At 32.3% G+C, this 21983-nt stretch overlaps 2 protein-coding genes across 7 annotated transcripts in view; both read right to left on the reverse strand.

The window, feature by feature from the left end:
• The window catches only part of LOC127736607 (uncharacterized), a 28753-nt gene extending 13079 nt beyond the window's left edge, over positions 1 to 15674 (reverse strand). For 5 of the 6 annotated variants that reach the window (XR_007999069.1, XR_007999070.1, XR_007999071.1 and 2 more), the window contains exons 1-2: positions 15557 to 15674; positions 14470 to 14752 (exon numbers count right to left, since the gene is read on the reverse strand). Coding sequence is in view for 2 of the 6 variants with exons in the window: in XM_052247166.1 (XP_052103126.1) it covers positions 14470 to 14704 (235 nt within the window). In the remaining 4 variants the exon portion in view is untranslated. The remainder of the gene's footprint in view (positions 1 to 14469; positions 14753 to 15556) is intronic. The other variant, XR_007999072.1, reaches the window with a different exon arrangement.
• On the reverse strand, positions 8516 to 11336 carry LOC127736606 (uncharacterized). The gene has a single exon (XM_052247164.1). The coding sequence runs from the start codon at positions 10425 to 10427 to the stop codon at positions 8547 to 8549; it is 1881 nt and encodes a 626-aa protein (XP_052103124.1). The 5' UTR covers positions 10428 to 11336; the 3' UTR covers positions 8516 to 8546.
• Positions 15675 to 21983: the final 6309 nt, after the last annotated feature.

A 21983-nucleotide genomic window follows, 5' to 3' on the forward strand; every position in this document is an offset into this window, starting at 1 on the left:
TTTAATCAAATTTGGTTCAAGAAAATAACTAACGTTAGAGAACAGAAACGAAAACTTTAGCAATTTTTCCATTTGTAAAAGAGCATACATGCAAAGTGACCCCATCATCAATCAAATTTGACCTTTGTTTTGCGGTATTAACCAATGTGCATAACTTTTATAACATTTGGTTGAGGCAGAATAAAGTTACAGAACAGAAACCAATTTAGGGATGTATGGGCGAACGGACTTACCTGGACGGATGGGCGGACGTAAGACGGACAAGGATAACCATTAATCACCCTACCCGGGGCTTAGTTATATTCTATTCTTTACGTTCAATGGCAATATTTCATGCACTTCCAGGACCATTAAAAATTAGACAAAGTAGTTTTATTCTATCATATAATTCACATCCGTCCGATGTTTAAGTTGCATCAGTTATATACATATATATACAAAAGTTAAGCATAAATTCAAAATGTGAATGTTTTGATTTAAAAAAATGAACAGTTGTTGAATTATCGTTGTTTGTTTTACCGTGACAGTGGCAAATATTTCATTCGTGTTTTGGACGATTTAAAAACGACAAAGTATGTTTATTCTATCTTATAATTTACTTCCGTCCGATGTTTTTAAAGTGCTAAACGTAGTTTGCGTTCATTTTTGTAATCTGAAACTTTAATGTAAATAGCCTATTATCTTGTCTTTTTAAATTATTTATAAGATGATATGTTAACTTAAGGGGTTATGATCACGAATCCATTTTTTTTTATTTATGATGTATAATTTTTCTTAAATGTATAGAAAAAAGAATCTTTAAATAGATCATTTTATGAACCTCAACATCCATGACAGACATTAATTTGTATTTATACGGTCAAGGCAAAGTCAATCCCGTCCGTTCGTCCACCATACATTGTCTAGCAATGAATACAAATTGTTCTAACGTGTTATAACTCATTATGTTCACACTAATGGAGACAATTTGACAGTCGCGGGTTTTTTTTTCTTCGATTTCGTTACAGATTACTGGAACTTTGTCAATCAAAATGAAGGATTTTTTTTAGTGCTCAACTCTATAACTATGTTAGTTTTTTACTACTTATTCAATAAATTAGTTGATTGGTATTTAATGTCTAGTTACAAACATATCAGAACGAAAAAATATTGAAATGGTATGAATATAAATTTATGAAACTTGTTTCGTACATAACGACTCGCTCTATGTCAAAAAAGTTATCTCTTTACTTTAATCATTTCGTGATTACTGCAAACAAAACACATACCTAAAGATGATAATTTCATGCGATATTGGCATTTGTGTTGTGACGGGACTTAGTGTCCTCCGTCTCAACAACTCTCCAGCCTGTTCATTGACAGTTACCACTAAGGATGATGCATACCTTTGGAATGCTCTGGGGATGCTCGGTAGTGCAAGGTTGGGATCTGCCTTATACGACCTTTTTAAAAGAATAAATAACAAGAACTCAGTTCTGCTGGCAGGAAAATGATGTTTTAATTATAATTTCTTTTCTTTTCTTTTTGATCAAAATAATTTACAATACACAAGTTATACAAATTAATAATAAATAATATGATCTTTTGATAAAGTACAATTATTTCTGTGTCGTATATTGCTGAAATTAGCTCGTGAATTCTATGTCAATAATTAACTATGGTATCTATATGCATTAATGCATTACGCATGAAACACCTACTTTTGACTTAATTATGATCATCCTATTTATTTTATGTGGAGTGAATAACCACATGAAATTATTTACTATAATATTATATCCGAATACAATTGAATTATAAATATTTAATATTTCTTTAGCTACAAAATTAAGAATTAAATTGATAAATCATATTTATTGAATTATAATAATAAAATATTTTCTTTCTTATTAATAATGAATTATTTCTTACCTTATTATTTAATCTTAAATACGTATATCTAATTTTTAAATAAACAAAACTAGCTTACCTTTTTAAAAGAATAAATAACAAGAACTCAGTTCTGCTGGCAGGAAAATGATGTTGACGGGAACCTAATTATTTTTCTTTTATATGTCCCGTTGAATACCTAACATCATTTTCCCCCGTTCAAAACTGAGCCTCTCTGCAAATAATGTAATTTGGTGCCAAAATACTCGTTGCTTCATAATATGCAAAATACATTTATTTGTTTTAGAAAAGCATCCGGATGATTAATTCTTAAATTAGTTAGAATAATATTTTAGTTGAATTTCATTTTCTGATCTTTATAATAAAAGATGATTAACATTTGTTAAATTTTAATTATTATTTTGTATATATTAATCTTCGTATCTCAGCTTTTTGATTGGTTATTAAGAACATTCTTCTGTGCCTTAATGTATTACTGAATATTCATGATGATGAAGCTTATCAACACTTCTGTGAATATGGTTATAACCTTGGATGTAATAGCAATTCGCCATACATCTGTCCGGCAACCTATGACGCGTGCTAAATAATTTGTTTAATGAGGTTCTTGACTTTGTACTATTATTGATATTCTTGCATCCCAGATAAAGTTCGTTATTCTTAAGAATCTTGATCTAATTTACTTATGTATTTTCTTCTTATATCAACGAATTATTTGAAATTTATATTCAATTTTACTTCTCACTATGTTAGTAAACTAGAAATATATTTGTTTGTTTAACTAAGATCTCCTTGATTTTAATTTCTAATTATTTCGAATAACGTCCTAAATCCTTTCATAACATTACCCCCTTGTTAGGTTTGAAATCTCCTGATTTCAATTTTTGTTATAACATTTTTGTTTTGACACTATTAATATCCTATTTATTTTGTGTAAGGTAATTTTTATCTATTTAAATTTTCTGGCAATAAATGAAACATAAATACATACACATTCATAAAAATATAAAATGCATGCTAATCATAATAAATTTTATCAATCAAACGGTGCCGATCCTCTTCTGTGGAACTGAAGTCCACCTGCGAAATATTGGAGATCTGTCTCTGGATGTACTCCAACTCGCGACAATGAGTCATATGGAGATCTGTGTTTTATGTACTCCACATTTAAGGTAATAAAAACAAAAATCATCCCTCTCTCTCTTAGTCATTTGTACCTCAGTGAATTTAAGTTAATATGTTTTTTATAAAGTTTATACTAATGATTTTATTTTTAGTAATTTTTTACTATTTATTTATAAGATCGGTCTTGATCGTATGAATTCCTCCAGTTTAATATAATTTTTACATTTTTTTTTAATTTATTTATTTATTTTTTTTTTATTTTACTTCATTGATGTTTTTTTTTTTATTATTATTATTTTTAATTCGTTTATTTCTCTACTCACCTTTGTGTGCGTTAGAATTGTAATAAAATCTGTGTTAAGAATATATAGGTTATCATTATAATCTGATCTGTTATTGAAGTTAATCTCACTATTTGTCTATATGATAGATTGTTCAGAAATCTCAACCTGTTTCTGAAGGCAAATGTTAAGAATGACGTTTCTTGATTGCTCTCGCGTGCCAAAAAAATGTATTGCACTCTTGATTCTTTATCAAAACATATGTTTATATCTCTGACCATCTTACATTACGTACTTATCAACAAAGTACCAACGCATGTTTAATTGTCTGACAAATTATTTTCTATTATAATCTCTGTCATATCTTTATATAGTTTGCACTTCACTCTCTAAATTGTATTATGTATTTATCGCTTACTTTTTTTTTTAAATATCTTCGTCGAATACGCTTTTAAAATATTTTCTTTTAGTTAAACGACTACAACAAAAACGAAAAGGATATGCTGCAATTGCTACAATGTATAAACATCTTTTATTTAGAGTGATTTAATCATTTTGTCCACTCGAGTAGACTATGAGCATGTGGCCTTGGGCTCTTATTTTTGCTCATTGATTGGGATTTTGTCTCAATGACATTTTCCTCGTTTCCATTCTCAATTTTATTAATATAATTTTCAATTCCATACTTAATTCTTTTGGACATTAATTAAGAGATCGTGCTACTCGGGATCTAGGTTAAATATGTTCTTGCTTTATTATTTAGTCTTGAATTATACTCTTTTATAAGAGACACATTATATTACGTCTCGAGTTATATTTTTCTAAAACAGACCTAATATTGCAAAAGTTAACCTTTTTCATCACCCATTGAAAAGGTCAGAACTGAGAAGTACACTTAACAAACGTAGTAACATCACTCCTATTACCCTTGCCATGCCTACTGCCTACAATATAAAAGGATCGAAGATAGGTACCGTAACTTCAAAATTATAGGCAACATAACGTTTTCGGCAGAAAGTAATTTTGTCACTACGCTGAAAGTCTTCCTCTTAGACAGTTCCATCAACGAATGAGATTGAATAGAATACATGTGCAATGTTTAATATTGTCGTTTCTTCTTAAAACGATTTTGAATCACGGTTGAAATATATATTTGTTAAAAATCGTCTGAAACATTACCATTTGGTTCCCAAGTGGGGGTAGATCCGTCTGACCATTGTACCAAGTAATGTCTTCTACCCGATATCAATTTGGATTTTAATAATTTAGTCACTTCAAACCACGTGTTCTTTGTTGCTGTATCGTTGTAACTATTTTTAGTACCATCAGGTGTATTGTCTGATTTCTTATCAGAATTTTGTTATCTCTTTGTTTATTTATACTAGTATCACGTGTCTGTGATTGCTGTACTGATTGATCTGACGCAACTTTTGAATAGACTGGTGTGTCTGATTCATGTTTGTCGTCAGTCTTATCATCAATACGCAGATCCGAATGATTATCAGCCTGTGGTCTGTAATCTCGTGGATCTTTGTACGGTTTTAACCTATTAGCATGAACTAACGGTTTCATCAATTTATGTGACTGCAGTTCACATATTTTGTACGTATCATTTGATCCGCACCGTACTATGTAATAAGGGCCCATCCATTTCGGTTCCAGTTTCATTTTCTTACCGGACCGAATCTTCATTATTTTTAAATAAACATGATCTCCAACTACAAATTTTGGAATCTTTGACTTTTTATCATAATATATTTTACATTTTAATTGCGCCTCTTTCATATTCTCTTTAGCCGTTTCATGGATAATTTTGACCTTTTTAATCAGTTCATCTATGAACTGTTTGGGTGCTTTTTCCATTTTTTGTGTGGGGATCAATTGAGTATCGATAGGTAAAGTCATTTCTTTCCCAAATAGGACATAATAAGGCGAATATCCTATGGATTGGGTGACTGGCGTCATTCGAAATGCCATCATTACACTAGGCAACACTTCATCCCACGTGTCCTGTTCATTGGAGCATAACGCTCTCAAGGACTGGGCTATAGTAGAATTTACTCTTTCGCATGATGAGTTGGTTTGCGGGTGATAGGAGCTAGTATAACTTCTAGCTACCTTGAATACTTCACACAGTGAACTCACTATACGCGATAAGAAATTTGCTCCACGGTCACTCGTTAAATATGACGGGCAACCATATCTTGTGAAGATCTCTTTATATAGCACGTCTGCTATATGTTTCGCCTCCTGATTTTTCAGGGGGAAGCACTCCGGCCAGTGACTCAGACTGTCTGTGACCAAGAGGATAACTGAATTCCCAGAACGGGATTTGCATAATCCTTCAAGGATATCGACATGAATACGTTCGAAAACGTTTACCACTGGCATAGGATGTAAGGGCGCTCGCATCTGTGGACTAGATTTTACTTCCTGGCATGTTTTACACGATGTCACGTAATTATAAACTTGTTGATACATGCCAGGCCAATAGTACTTAGCTTTTATAGCTTCATAACTCTTAATAACACCTAGGTGGCAAGAATTATCGTGAAATGCAATTATTATGCTATTTCGTAATTCTTCCGGTACTGCAATTTGTAATAAAACTTCTCCCCTCTTTGTTTTTTGTTTTGCGCGGGGTTGAAAAACGTGGTATAAAACTTCATTAAGCATTTCATACTGCATGCTTTCATAAGGAATATTTTTCTTTTTATCTAAGTTATCAGGTAATGTGCCTTCCAATAGGTACGCATAGATGTATTTGAAATATGGACATTGTCTCTGTTTTATTCCAATATTTTTCGCAACGGTGTCTATGTTTGCAATGTTATTAATAGTTGGTAATTCAGATACCTGGATATCTTTATCTGAATGAATTAGAGTTATCTCAAAAATTTTTCCTGGAGGAATGGGTGCATCGTTTGAAAGGTCAATACTCTCTTTTTTAGAATTAATTGTTATGTCATTTGTACAATCTTCTTGATTGTTCGATTCATATTTTCTCCTAGACAATGCATCCGCGTGGGTATTTTTGCTTCCACTTTTGTGATATACTTCAAAATTGTATTCTTGTACTTGTAAAGCCCATCTCATTAACCTCGGGGAATTATTTTTGATAGTTTTCAACCAACATAATGCTTTATGATCAGTATATACAATAAATTTACTGTTTGCCAAATAGACATGAAAGTATGAAATACCTTTGACCAGTGCAAGCAGTTCTAATTCTGTAACAGAATAATTACGTTCAGCCAGAGAAAGATTACGACCCCCGTACCCAATAGGTCTTTCTCGTCCGTTTTCATCTTTTTGAGATAAAATATACCCAATAGCTTGTGTTGATGCGTCACATGCCAATATAAATTCTTTTTCAAAATCAGGGTACTTCAGAATTGGGGCGGTAATCAATGCCTGTTTTAAAGTTTCAAATGCATCATTACAATTACTGGTCCACTTAAATTTCATATTTTTCTTTAACAAATGGTTTAGTGGCATAGCAATTTTTGAATAGTTTTTAACAAATTTTCTGTAGTAATTGCATAGACCAAGAAAACTTCTAACATCATGTTGGTTATTTGGAATTGGAAATGTTTTAACAGCTTGGATTTTTGAATCATCCACTTTAATGCCTTTATCGGAGAAAATGTGGCCTAAATATAACACTTCTGATTTTGCAAATTCGCATTTAGTTGGTTTGATTGTCATATTGGCATCTTTTAGTCTATTAAATACTTGTCCTAAGTGTTTCATATGTTGTTCAAAATTTTCAGACCATACAATGATGTCATCAATGTATACCAAACAATGTTTCCACGTTAACCCTCTTAGTATTTGATTCATAGCCATTTGGAATGAAAAACTGGCATTTGTTATACCAAATGGCATGCGTTTGAATTGATATAAATTATCATGAGTAATAAACGCTGTTTTGGGTCTGGACTCCCTTTCTAGGCCTATCTGCCAAAATCCTGCAGAAAGGTCTACGACCGAAAATAGGGCCGCTTTCGAGGACGCGACAGTGTCTATTATGTCCTCTAAACGTGGGATCGGATATTGAGAGGTTACTGTCTTTTGGTTCAACCTCCTATAATCTAAAGCAAACCTAAAGCCAGCATTGTTCTTTTTCCGTACGAGGACAACGGGGCTAGAATATGGGGAATTTGAAGGTTCAATTATGTCGTGTTCCAACATTTCAGCCACTTGTCTGTCTATCTCTTGTTTGGTTGCTGGGGTAGTTCTATATGGCCGCGATTGAAATGGAGTGTCATCCATAAGTTCAATCTTGTGTTTAAAAACATTTGTCTTGCCCAGCTCGTTTAAACTAGTTGCAAAAACACTTCGATGTTCAGTTAGAAATTTTTGAAAAATTTCTTTTTGTTCTTTTGTCAGAACCGATTTAGACAAATCAAAATCTATGTGAAGTGGTTTGTATTCTTCATCAGACTTTTCTTTTTTGATGTTGATAGACTCGTTTGGTATTGAACTTATTGCAAATTCATCACTGTTCTCTGTGAGGCTAAACACAGATGCCTCTTCAACAGTAGAAACAGTGGCAACAACCAAATCTATTCCTAGAGTAATGTCTTTATTTGATACATTTAGTATTTGTATGTAAACTTGTCCCGGTATATTTTGTATCAAGCATTTCGCCGGAAAAACATTTAAGTCATAAATTTCTTGGGAAGGTTCCAATAAAACCAATTCATTATCATAAGTTCGTGATAATTTCACTGGTACATTGTGAACTGAATTTGGACTCAGTATTGTCTTCACGGAGACCCTCGCATACCCTGGTGGTCGTTCTGTAAAACTGATATTTATTGTACGATCTTTTAGAAATAAACTATTTGTTTCCCAGTCAATGCAAGCTTGGTTTTTAGCCAGAAAATCAGTTCCTAAAATCATGTTATGTCTGAGGGCGGGAATTACAAAAAATGTTTGTGTAAATGAAAATTTGTTTATTAGAAACTCAACAGTGATCTGTCCTGAAACTACATGTTTGGCTCCCCCGGCCCCCTCTATTTTGGCGATTGTAGATTTTTCAAGCGGTTGATTTGAAAATTTTGAATGTCGAAACATTAAATGATTTATACATGATATACTAGACCCAGTATCAATGAGTGCTAAGCTTGCGTAATCACCGAATCGGATAGCCAACAAACAAGATTGAATTGGCGCTTGTAGCGTCATATTTTCATATTTCGTTTCATGCCTATCCGAAGTGATGCCTCGGACAGGCACGCAACATCAAAATTGTGATTTCCTAGCGCTCAAACATGCTTTTGAAAAATGGCCACGTTTTCCACATTCGTGACATTGAGCCTCTTTTGCTGGGCAATTATATCTTGAACGACAATATCCTAGACAGTAGAAACATTTTTGATTTTGGTTATTAGTTCCATTGTAATTTCCCCTTGGAATATTATTTCCAAAATTTCTCCTATCTTGATTTGGATTCCTTCTGTCCTGATATTGATCCCTATTGCCCTGATATCGACCTCTGTTACCGAAATTTTGATCAAATTGTCTGGGTACAAAATTTTGACCCCACCTCTGACTTGATCCGTTTTGCCAATTTTGATTATAAAAAGGTCGATTAGGATTTGATCCGTTTTGCCAATTTTGATTATAAAAAGGTCGATTAGGATACGAGTCCCGTTGAGGTTGTCTGTCCCTATAAATTACTGGTTGTTGTTGGTTATTTGGTGGCGAATATGGGGAAGTGGCCATTACCAGTGAGTTAATATCCTCATCTGTTTTACATTCTTGTACTGCATTGACTGACTTAATTTCATCCTTTAGTGATTTTATCTCTGATAATACATTATCATATGAGGTTTTTATCTCATTCGTGTTAGAAGAAGTTGCGTTCTCTGCTAATTGAGCTGCATGCCTTAATTCTTCAATATTTTTAGGTTCTTTAGTAATTACTAATGCTTTTATACCAGAGTTTAACCCATTCATTGCTACTGCCAGAAATACTGCCTCCGGAATATTATTGTTAGTTACTATTTTTGATAATCGACTTAAATAATCTGATGAACTTTCATCTTTCTTTTGAGTACATTGTAGTACTGACAAGTCCATTGTGTCGGAAGCTTTTTTAAATCGCTTTTTGAAAGCATCCATTAAGGCCGTGTAATTCATTTTGACTTTTTCAGATAGTGTATCATACCAAATCTTTGCATGCTTTTCTAAATGAAAAGGGAAAGAACTTGCTTTCTTTTGATCCGATAGTTCATAAAATTGACACCACTGTTGAAAAACTGACAGCCAATTTAATGCAGCTTGACCTGACGCAGCGCCTTCAAATTTTTCCAATTTTAGTGCCGAAGCCATATTTATAGTATTAGGATAAGAGTGATATGAATATTGACTTTTTAAATTTGATGGAACTGATTTATTTTCTAATTGATTAGTTTTATTTATTCTAACATTATCCTTATTTTTATCACTATTTTTATCAATATTAAATGTGTCACTAGGTAATTGACTTACTCTTTCTGCACTTGTCCGTCTTTTTACGGCACTTTTTTGCTCTCTCACTTGAAAGGTTGGATACTGCGAATATTTCTGAAATTTTACATGAGAAGAATTGTCATTAAATTGTTCTGGCAAGAAATGATCAGTGTCACTTAATCTGCGTTGATGCGATTGTATTGGTGGCTTTAAATCTGGTACAATTACATTCTCCTTGGAAATATCTAGTTCTAAATTTTTTTCTGATAGTAATTCTTCATCGTCTGACTTAAATATATCAGCTGATTTAGGTATATCGTCTGAATTTAATATTGGAGGAGCAGAAGGTTCTGATTGTTTAAATTTGTCACGTACAATTTGATCCTCCGGAGTTTGTTGAATCAATTGAAATTTGAAAAGATCGGACTCTTTTGGAGTTGACGTTTGTCCCCCTATTTTTGTACTTTCTGTCTCGATTTCTGTATTGAAATCAATTTCTTTTATAGTTTCTCCAAAGCGAAGATTTTGTTCATCTGTTCTTAGAACACTTGGTAAAAATTTAGTTAAATTAGCAGGAGAGAAAATATCGGTTGATTCTTTATTTTTATTAGCCCTCGTAAAATATTGATGTGGTAACTTAAGTTTATCCGCTGTTGTTACTTTCCTCATGGTCGTTTTTCTGCGTCCACCATATTGTTGTGACGGGACTTAGTGTCCTCCGTCTCAACAACTCTCCAGCCTGTTCATTGACAGTTACCACTAAGGATGATGCATACCTTTGGAATGCTCTGGGGATGCTCGGTAGTGCAAGGTTGGGATCTGCCTTATACGACCTTTTTAAAAGAATAAATAACAAGAACTCAGTTCTGCTGGCAGGAAAATGATGTTTTAATTATAATTTCTTTTCTTTTCTTTTTGATCAAAATAATTTACAATACACAAGTTATACAAATTAATAATAAATAATATGATCTTTTGATAAAGTACAATTATTTCTGTGTCGTATATTGCTGAAATTAGCTCGTGAATTCTATGTCAATAATTAACTATGGTATCTATATGCATTAATGCATTACGCATGAAACACCTACTTTTGACTTAATTATGATCATCCTATTTATTTTATGTGGAGTGAATAACCACATGAAATTATTTACTATAATATTATATCCGAATACAATTGAATTATAAATATTTAATATTTCTTTAGCTACAAAATTAAGAATTAAATTGATAAATCATATTTATTGAATTATAATAATAAAATATTTTCTTTCTTATTAATAATGAATTATTTCTTACCTTATTATTTAATCTTAAATACGTATATCTAATTTTTAAATAAACAAAACTAGCTTACCTTTTTAAAAGAATAAATAACAAGAACTCAGTTCTGCTGGCAGGAAAATGATGTTGACGGGAACCTAATTATTTTTCTTTTATATGTCCCGTTGAATACCTAACATCATTTTCCCCCGTTCAAAACTGAGCCTCTCTGCAAATAATGTAATTTGGTGCCAAAATACTCGTTGCTTCATAATATGCAAAATACATTTATTTGTTTTAGAAAAGCATCCGGATGATTAATTCTTAAATTAGTTAGAATAATATTTTAGTTGAATTTCATTTTCTGATCTTTATAATAAAAGATGATTAACATTTGTTAAATTTTAATTATTATTTTGTATATATTAATCTTCGTATCTCAGCTTTTTGATTGGTTATTAAGAACATTCTTCTGTGCCTTAATGTATTACTGAATATTCATGATGATGAAGCTTATCAACACTTCTGTGAATATGGTTATAACCTTGGATGTAATAGCAATTCGCCATACATCTGTCCGGCAACCTATGACGCGTGCTAAATAATTTGTTTAATGAGGTTCTTGACTTTGTACTATTATTGATATTCTTGCATCCCAGATAAAGTTCGTTATTCTTAAGAATCTTGATCTAATTTACTTATGTATTTTCTTCTTATATCAACGAATTATTTGAAATTTATATTCAATTTTACTTCTCACTATGTTAGTAAACTAGAAATATATTTGTTTGTTTAACTAAGATCTCCTTGATTTTAATTTCTAATTATTTCGAATAACGTCCTAAATCCTTTCATAACATTTGGTTGGTATTTCTTTTTTCTGTTTTATATGCCAAAACCCAAATTTTTTTCCGATATTTGTTAACACTTTAATGTAAGAATTAATGGAATGCGACCCAATATAATGTACAGTTAATGGAGACATTTACCACGTATTCTAATATGACGTATTCTTTCGCTTTGTGAATAAACCCATGCTCTAAATCCAATAAAATGTGTTTGCACATGCGTATATTGACTACTGCAGAATAATGAATTTTGTCAAATAGGCATGCATTTAATATATTTCATTAACTTAAAACACTTCCAAACTCTAAAATGATGCACCTGTTGTTACTAATTCATTTATTATGACTGTAATGTGTTGCATTTCGAAATTGACATATTTGACCTAGATACGACAATCGGTCATGCTGGCTGTTCAAAACTACTCCCTCTGAAAACTCACATTGCCAGTCGTTTGCTTGTTTACAATCCAAAAAAGGGAGATTCATGGAAGAGCCTACATAAACCCTCTACACTTATACACATCAGACATAGAAATTACCTTAATTGTCCTAATCAGAATCGAAATAATTGATGCACACTATACTTTATTGTAGTTTTAACATGGGTAGGCATTATATTCGTGTTATTTTAGCCCCCACTATCGCTCGGGCAAAAATAATCACGAATATAATGCCTACCCATGTTAAAACTACAATAAGTATAGCTTGCATAAATTATTTCTTAATTTGATGCTCTCCATGGACGTGGCACAACATTGCAAAGCAATATTATGTGAAAATAAAACCCAGAAAAGTTTGATTCAACTCGTAATTCCTGGTTAAAGTTTAAAAATACAATCAGAATCGGAAGTTTAAGTGTGAAGGTGTGTCGATTGTAAATACACATGTTTTAGAAGTACATGTGTATAGCGTTCCGCTGAATCTGAAACTCCCAGAGTTTATGCAATTAACCGAGATAACCCTCGCCTAGTGTTCAAAAATGTAAAGTTATATTGTAATGTTTCTTACCTTTTAACATATAAACAACATACGTTCTTTCAACTTTAATGAATCATGACTAAGAGAGAGAGGCCAAATAACTCTTATGGAAACTAGATGTGCCAAAAATGAATGTCACTGCATAACTTAGTCAAATATCATTAATGACTAAACACAAATCGTATTGGCTCTCCTTGTAAGTTAAAATGTAAACTATCAAAAATTTAAAAGTTGATTGACCACGACTGAAAGGACGAACACATGCCATATAATCACGACTGCTTGATTGATTGTTAGTTGCTTAACGTCCAGTGGCAAATCTTTTATGCATGAACAAGTCGAAATTCCATCACTTCGAAGTGCATATGTTCCTTCCACAAAATCATCAATGACAAGAAGAAAAGAAATGAATTGACATTTAAAGAAGTAGCTAATTTGATACTGATCACAGAAATACAAACGGCAGAATATAGAAAGAATATAATTACAGAAATAAAAATAATAATACACTCCCTTTCATTTGACTTTTATAGAAAATCCGTTATTTATAATGAAAGAAAAATAAGGACATCTATCTAGACCTTCACACCATGCAGTATAAACAATCAAGAACAAAACACATAATTATGTTAAGGTCAACTATAGGTAGAGATTAGGTGTATAAGATTGTAGCGGTTTTTGCAATAATTAATTTGAAATATCACTGTTTGGTTGTTTATGTTTCAGTATCATGGATAACAATGAAAATGATATACTTAATACAGAAAATATTTATTTTATAAGAGAGTCCACCGCTTAAACCTGGGCAATGGAATTGTTACACAGTGCTCATTGTGAATAGGCTTCCCTGGGTTGTACAATGCAAATTATATTCCGGATTTTGTTCAATAAATGTATGTGCTTTCTAAAAAAAAAAGATATACAAGTTGTATAAATAAATCAGCTTTGTTATATTACTATTCTATATGTATTTATTTCCAGTTAAATATATTAAACATGTTAAGGATGTACTTATTTGAGGGTTTGTGAAATTAAAAAAAACAAGAATTTAAAATTGATACTATAAGTCAGAAGAGCATTAGTTAAGGAACAAAATAAGCAAAAAATATTGATAGGTCATGGAGCTCCTTTTCGAGATATATGATTTTGAAATATTGGCAGGAAAAAGCTGACTCGGACTTTTACCTTATATTTGCATTGGTATTATTTGGATTTCAAATAAAAAGAAAAAAATCAAAACTCTGCTCAAATTTTGGCAAAAGAACCTTTATGAGCTATTAAGTCTTATATATAAAGATAAATGGGTGTTATGGGGCAAAATATTTTACATTGTATTGTATGGAAAAATACCAACGAGTCCAAACATTTGACACAAATTCCAAAACCTAAGTACATCCTTAGATACATGAACATGTTATATGTGATAAATATTGATCATTCCGAAAGCCTACGTTGATTTCTCATATCCAATATCGGGACTTTATATAACATGTATAAAGCACATAGAGAGTTGTCTCATTGGCAATCACACAACATCTTTTTTATGTTTATATAGATTTTTTTTATTAGAACTCGAGCTATTACAAAAACGTAACTAGTAAAAGACAGTCAATACTCACGTGATTCTGAGATAACACTTGATTTGATATTTACGAATAAATATATAACAATCCAATGCAACAGTACATCCATCTTCTGTAACAAATTAACAGGTAAACATAAACGCTTATCTGAATGTATTTGCAATGTGTAATATCCTAGGATGTCCGCTCCTCTGTTTAAACATGTTAAACAATTACTGTAATGGGTTGGGTTTTTTCTGTTTTCTGCCTGCGGCTCTTGGGCTGATATCATGACCTTGGGCCGATAAAGGGTCTGATATGGAAAATGCCATGTAATAATCTATACAAAATGCAATAAAAAAAATGATACAATAAATGCATTTTTCAAAGTTTCCAGTATAATTTGAAAACTTGCTTTAAAAATGTTGCCTCTCCAAGTAGTGTTCATTATGTTTTGTTCAATCTTTATTTATCGTCAATATACATGTAGAAACATATTATACCGTTGGTTTTTTTTCTTCGTTGAAGCATATGATAGAAATATTTCAAATCGGATGCATTATATTTGGCGTCCGTCGTTCGTAAACTTTTCACTTTTTGAACATCTATTTGAAAACCACTTAAAACGATCAATTGTTAAACTGTTATTTGTCTCCTTCGGCTCTTGGGCTGATATTGAACCGCGTGGGTCGATAATACATCCGATATCATGGAATATGCCATGTAATGATAGTCTTTTGGTATCCCGCTTCTGTCTGTATTTGTACTCGTTCCTTACAAAAACAACAGAAAAGCTCTGCGAAGCTTTATATTTAAATTTACTACACTATACGAATATTATGTAAATATGAATTAAATGCTTTATTTGAAATTTAATAGCGAAAACAAGTTGGAACTTCCGCACTTCATTTCATATATGCTTTGGTCAACGCTTTTACATCCCAAAATAAATAACAAAACAAAGCATCACATTCATTAGTAAATATCATTTTCTGACTGAGTGCAGAAAGAGGCGTTAAACAATCAATCAGTATTTTATAAATTTAACTACTCTAATATTAGAAACTGAAGTGGACTATTTTGCTAAAAATATAATGCAATATTAGTTGTTTGTGTTAAAAAAAGAAATAAAAAGGATTATTACCTTCACAGTTGGAAATGTTCAACTAGAACTTTTCTTGCCATGTGATCAAAAGCGCGCCACCTGAATAATTAAACAGGCTTCTCCATTTCTTTTAACCACACAATGGATAAATCATTTTCAAAAGTATGTCATCCGTTCAATTTTGATTACATTCAGTTCATGAATTTCCTTTAATAACAGAATGGTGTGTAAAACTAAATTACTGGTAATGCACATCGTTGACATTTGACGATAATCATCGCTGTTTACATTGTAACCCATCAGAATATTCAGCTATAAATGTTAAATGGAGAGGACTATGGCATGTTATTGTTTGCAAACAATTGATATTTTTCATTTAAATGCAATATTTTTTATTTAATTGATATATTTCTTCATTTAAATGCAATATTTTTTTATTCGAATGGTATATTTTTTCATTTAAATGGTATATTTTTTTCATTTAAATGCAATATTTTTTATTCAAATTGTATAATTTGTCATTCAAATGCAATATTTTTTATTCAATTGGTATAACTTGTCATTTTAATGCAATATTTTTTATTCAATTGGTATAGTATTTTTTTTTTTTATATGCAATAATTGCATTATGGGAAATTCTTTGACGTCATAAGGTCAAATTTGCAACAACGTTTGTGATTGGTCGGTAATTGTTTGGATTTCTCCCCTTTCTTTCTAAACATAAGTGACCAAGAATTAAAAACGCGTCCCTCAAACTAAATCTGGCGTTCGTGCGAGTCCTGCACTGGCTGTTAAAATCTTCTGGTCCTAACTATTATTTCTATTGCAAAATGTCGATGGTCAAAACGTTCGGACCACAACTTTTCAAAAACTTTCATTGTATATGGATCTTTATGCAAGTATATCGTTTTTTTTTTAAATAGATTAGACGGCACCGTTGGTTTTCCCGTTTGAATGGTTTAACACTAGTCATTTTTGGGGGGCCCTTTATAGCTTGCTGTTCGGTGTGAGCCAAGGCTCCGTGTTGAAAACCGTACTTTGACCTATAATATGGTTTACAAATTATGACTTGGATGGAAAGTTGTCTCATTGGCACTCATACCAGATCTTCTTATATCTATATACAACGTAAACCAGACGTTTCTCAGACTGTTTTCTTTTTTAATAAATTCTTTGCCGCTCGTTGTGTACTCATTGATACTTCAGTCTGGGAGAACAAGATTTATTTCAGTACTAGTTGTTATTAGCTTTGGGCAAACTTCCACTGAGTACTAATAATTGAAAATACTCTAATGTCGGTGCTTTGTGTCTATTGTCTTAATGTTAGTTTTTTTGTGTATCTCGTACCGATCTTTTGACTAATTGCAACTGATTAGTGCAGTTTGTTCTTTTATTGTACTGTTACACCACTGTCCCAGGTTATGGGGAGGATTAGGATCCCGCTAACATGTTTAACCCTGCCACAGTCTGTATGTATGTGCTTGACCCAAGTCAGGAGCCTGTAATTCAGTAGTTGCCGTTTGTTGCTCTGTCATACATATTTGTGTTTCGTTCATTTTTTGTACATTAATTCGGCCGTTAGTTTTCTCGTTATAATTGTTTTACATTTGTGATTTCGGGGCTTTTTATAGCTGACTATGCGGTGTAGGCTTTGCTTATTGTCGAAGGCCGTACGGTGACTTAAAGCTGTTGATTTCTGTGTAATATGGTCTCTTGTGGAGAGTTGTTTCATTTGCAATCATACCACATCTTCGTTTTTATATCAATCCTACCATATTCTTTATTTGCCTGTCCCAGGTCAGGAGCCTGTAATTTAGTGGTTGTCGTTGGTTTATGTCTCGACTCGTATTTGATATTTTGTAAATTGTTTTGTTATGTATAATTAGGCCATTAGTTTTTTCGTTTGAATTGTTCACACTTTTCATATCGGGCCTTTTATAGACGACTTTACAGTATCAGGTTTTTGTCATTGTTGAAGGCCTTACGATTGTCTATAATTGCTTACACCCACTTCATATTTGAACTCTGGTGGATAGTTGCCTTATTAGCAATCATATCCCATCCCATCTCTTCGTTTTTATATTATATACCTGACTTCTAAACTCGTGTTTTCCTGAACAAGCATGAAATATTTGTCACTGGGCGTTAAAAATTAGCAACAAACAATTAATCAATTTAAAATTGTGTTAAATAAGTGGAAAACCATTTGATATTTATCTATTTGTTGGGGTGGGGGACAGAAGGATTTCATATATGAATATGGTTGCCTGGTAAGAGCTGAAAAATATGCATGATTAGCGACAGATTAAAATGAATAATAATACCCTCTCTTCCCTTCCCCATCCTTCATCTATAAATTTAAATTGACCACCACGGAATAGCCCAATAGTGTTCAAAGTAGCGTTAAACACCAATCAATCAAAATTCCTTCCCTAGAATATCAAATAATCGTCCCTTAACTGTTATTGTCCGACGGTGTAGTTCTTATATTTATCCAGCTTATCGTCCTACAGGGATGTCCTACTAAGGCTGTCATACCATAAAAACGTTTATAACACAGCTCACATTCTAATATATCTGCATTCATAAATGTATTAGTCATTTAGACTAAACGACGCCATATGTTTGTTATGTGCCTCTGCCGTCTAAACAACCTATCAAAAAAGAATAGGTGGAAGAGAGCCAGAAGATCTTCCCAATGCAAAAAAAAAAAAAAAAAAAGAAATGGACTTCTTCTGGCTCACTACAGAAGAACAAAAAAACGCGCCCCATTAATATGTTTTAAAAACGCCTTGTCCCTACCCTTTTTTCCCAAAAATTGGCATTGTTAAATATATATTATAATACATATATATTATCATCATTACAATGCTATAGTATTTTTATAAGACCTACTTTATTACATGATCTGGGACTAATGACATCTATCTATCAGTCCAAGCATACAGTAAATTATTATAATATGAATATGTTTCTTGTTTTAATAACCACATATGATGCTATGCATGAGTCACCATTTATCAGGACAGGAATTGGGTTTACATAGAGAGAATAATGTGCAAAAATAGATAAGGGGCGGGACCAAACCTATAGATAACATAATAAAGAAATGATGAAATATAAAGAATACGTTGATTGTTTTTTTGGTTGCCTTATGTTCAGTGGCAAATATTTCACGCATGTTTAGGACAAATATAATAGAGATCAAAGGATAAAGAAAAGAGTGAAATGGTAAAAACTAAAAGATTTAGAATTATAGAAACGGTATTTGATCTGAACCCCCTTCCCCTTCCCTCACACACACACACACACCATAACCATTACTGGCAATACTCGCATATATACATCTCTATACAAATATCTTAATCTGAACCCCCTCCCCCCTAGACACCGAGGTTCTGGATCCGCCCCTGTTAAATGTATCTTATTATATACATTTTGCACGGGTCTAGATAATAGCTAAACGTACAATCCTACAATTTGTTGGATACAAATCATTAGAGATTTGTATCTAATTATATTATATACTGTGTCACAAAATAAAGTTACTTGTATACCCCCCCCCCCCCCCCCCCCCCTCTCCCCCCCCCTTTTCCCAATGCAGTATTGAAAAGTAAATCAATTAAAAGTCCTGAAGAAAAAATATGTTTTGAAATATGCCCTGCATACTTATTTATGCAAAGACATATAGTAGTTATTGAACTACTGTGGGGCTTGAAAAAAAATTCTATTTAAGGGATTCGGAGATGGGAACAGTAAAAAAAGCTCAGCAACGAATCCTAAATGTAAAATGATATGCGGTATAAGACGTGAGAGCACATATTATAGATAGTCCAAAATACGAAGTTCACGCCTTCATATACAGTGTACGTCCTATGTCATAGGACTATTGTTGTAACATGGGTTAGTAACTGGTTCCAATTTATCCCGAATTGTCTTTATTAAAGAATTAGTTCCGGAGTATCACAGCTCAGGTCTCTTCTTGTGGGTCTCTGTGAGCTGGTTCTGCTGTCGTAATTAGGTGATTTTTTTTCTACTTGTAGCAAAAAAGAGGGGACTTAGTCCAAAAAATTATAACGTCCTGGAAGGCTTTTTATTCTTTTTTATGTTTGCCTTCCTGCAATGTCTCTGAGGATCAAGAAAAGTAAAAAAATGATATAGCATCAGAGAACGTCATGATTACATGTATCTGGACTTATCTGGTTTTCATTGGAGGCGTGCACGAACTCGCACGAACGCCAGATTTAGTTAGAGGGGTGATATTCCGACGCGTTTTTTTAATTCTTGGTCACTCATGTTTAGAAAGAAAGGAAAGAAATCCAAACAATTACCCACCAATCACAAACGTTGTTGCAAATTTGACCTTGTGACGTCAAAGAATTTCCCATAATGCAATTATTGCATATAAATAAAAAAACTACTATACCAATTGAATAGAAAATATTGCATTAAAATGACAAGTTATACCAATTGAATAAAAAATATTGCATTTGAACGACAAATTATACCATTTGAATAAAAAATATTGCATTTAAATGAAAAAAATATACCATTTAAATGAAAAATTATACCATTTGAGAGGAGTTGCGATGACAAGAAACAGGAGAGACGGACGGACGGACTGACGGACGGACGGGTCAAAAACATTATACCCTCCGCAACTCGTTGCGTGGGGTATAATTATAACAGTATCTGTTCCTAACGAAATAAAGCGTATAAAATATGTGTAACAGAAGCAAATATTATGTCATTGTGTATAACAAAGTTTCTATACAATACTTCTGGTGAGTGGAACACATACACGTATAAAAGTTCGCTGGTGTTGATCTTATTTAGAAGAATTAGTTAACGAAAAGGATAGGCGTGTGTAAAAGGCAATACTAAGATACAAGATAAAGCAATACAAGATACATATACTATTTACAAAATATGAGATACAATGAAAATTTTTATATGAAATGAAACCAAGTGTGTATGCCTATACTTATCAATTTTCATTTACACGCGGATAACAATGATAAACAGTTCGAATATTATTTACTATTTCAAAAGATTATGTTGATTGATTGATGGTTGCTTCATATCCAGTGGCAAATATTTCATGCATGTTCAGAACGAGACCAAATTAACAATAAAATCAATAGGTAGATTTTGTACAAGAGGACTACCAGGATGACGGTAAAAAATTTCGAACAGCACAGGAAAATGAGATTTATTGATTGGATAAGGACATTAAAGCCTTGCAACAGGCCATCTACGGGCTGTGTGTATTCTGTACAGTTGTAGTCCATTAAAACTTTGAGTGTCATTTTTTTTTAAAAACAAACATTAATTACGGAATAAAAAAAATGTAATTAAGGGCCATTTATTATGGTCTCGAACGATTATCATTCTAAATATAACAGCTGGTCTCTATATTTATTCGTTTAGGTAGGAATATTAAGTAGTATAAAGTTTGTACGTGCTCTGCACCCTTTACTGTAACTAACTTAATTGTAGGTGGTGTATATGAACTTGGACAGTAGGAACATTTGTTTTCTCATGCAATTGTGTTTGTGTTTGGGTGCGTGTGAGCGTAATTGTCCTTGGACAAAAAGGTTCGTCTTTGTACAGGTGAGCTTATCGATCATAAATTTCAATTCAGATTTTTACGAATTTAAAATTTCAACAACAATATTTAAATATGAAATTAAATTTAAAAGGACCTAAACAATTCTTGCACTTCCTTGACATGCATTTTAACCATGTGGGTGTGGATTTGCTCAAACTGTGATTTTCCTGAGATTTTAAGATTTTTAGAAAAGAAAAGCTAACAAATTGGGAATGATAACTTAGTAAGAACCTGAAAGTGATAATATATGTTGTTGTTGTTAGTTTTATTCCCCTTTACTGGATAAAATATAAACATTCCTTAAAATTTCTCTGGCGACTCAGTCATACCGATCAATGAATCCGTACGTTTCTCAGATCAAAGTTTCAGTTGGGATCAGTTCTAACCCATTCGCTTCAAATCTGTCAGAAATGCTCAGGAGGACTGTTTTAGATTTATTGATTGGTGGTTCCTTTACGCTGCCTCAGCACAAAAAAAAACTATATCGCGGCGAAGGACTGTTTTAGAATAGTTCATGTAACAGTTTTAATTCCTGACTTTTTATTTATTTTCCAATTTTATTGGTGTATTTGTGTATTTAAAATTGAGAATGGAAATGGGGAATATGTCAAAGAGACAACAACCCGACCAAAGATCAGCCTATCTAGTTTTCCTTGTTATTTCTTTGGTTTTTATTCAATTTCTATATATCGTTGTATTTTTTCATGATTAATTATTTAGTATTGGTAATTTTCAAAATGTGTATTACTATTTCAGTTTTTTAACTGTATGACCTTTTTTTATACTAACGTGCGCAAAAATTACGAAATCATATACGATAGTTACATAAGAATATATAATGTCGGGTAAATCCGG

This window comes from Mytilus californianus, unplaced genomic scaffold (assembly GCF_021869535.1).
Source record: "Mytilus californianus isolate M0D057914Y unplaced genomic scaffold, xbMytCali1.0.p SCAF_34, whole genome shotgun sequence".
Classification (NCBI taxonomy): domain Eukaryota; kingdom Metazoa; phylum Mollusca; class Bivalvia; order Mytilida; family Mytilidae; genus Mytilus; species Mytilus californianus.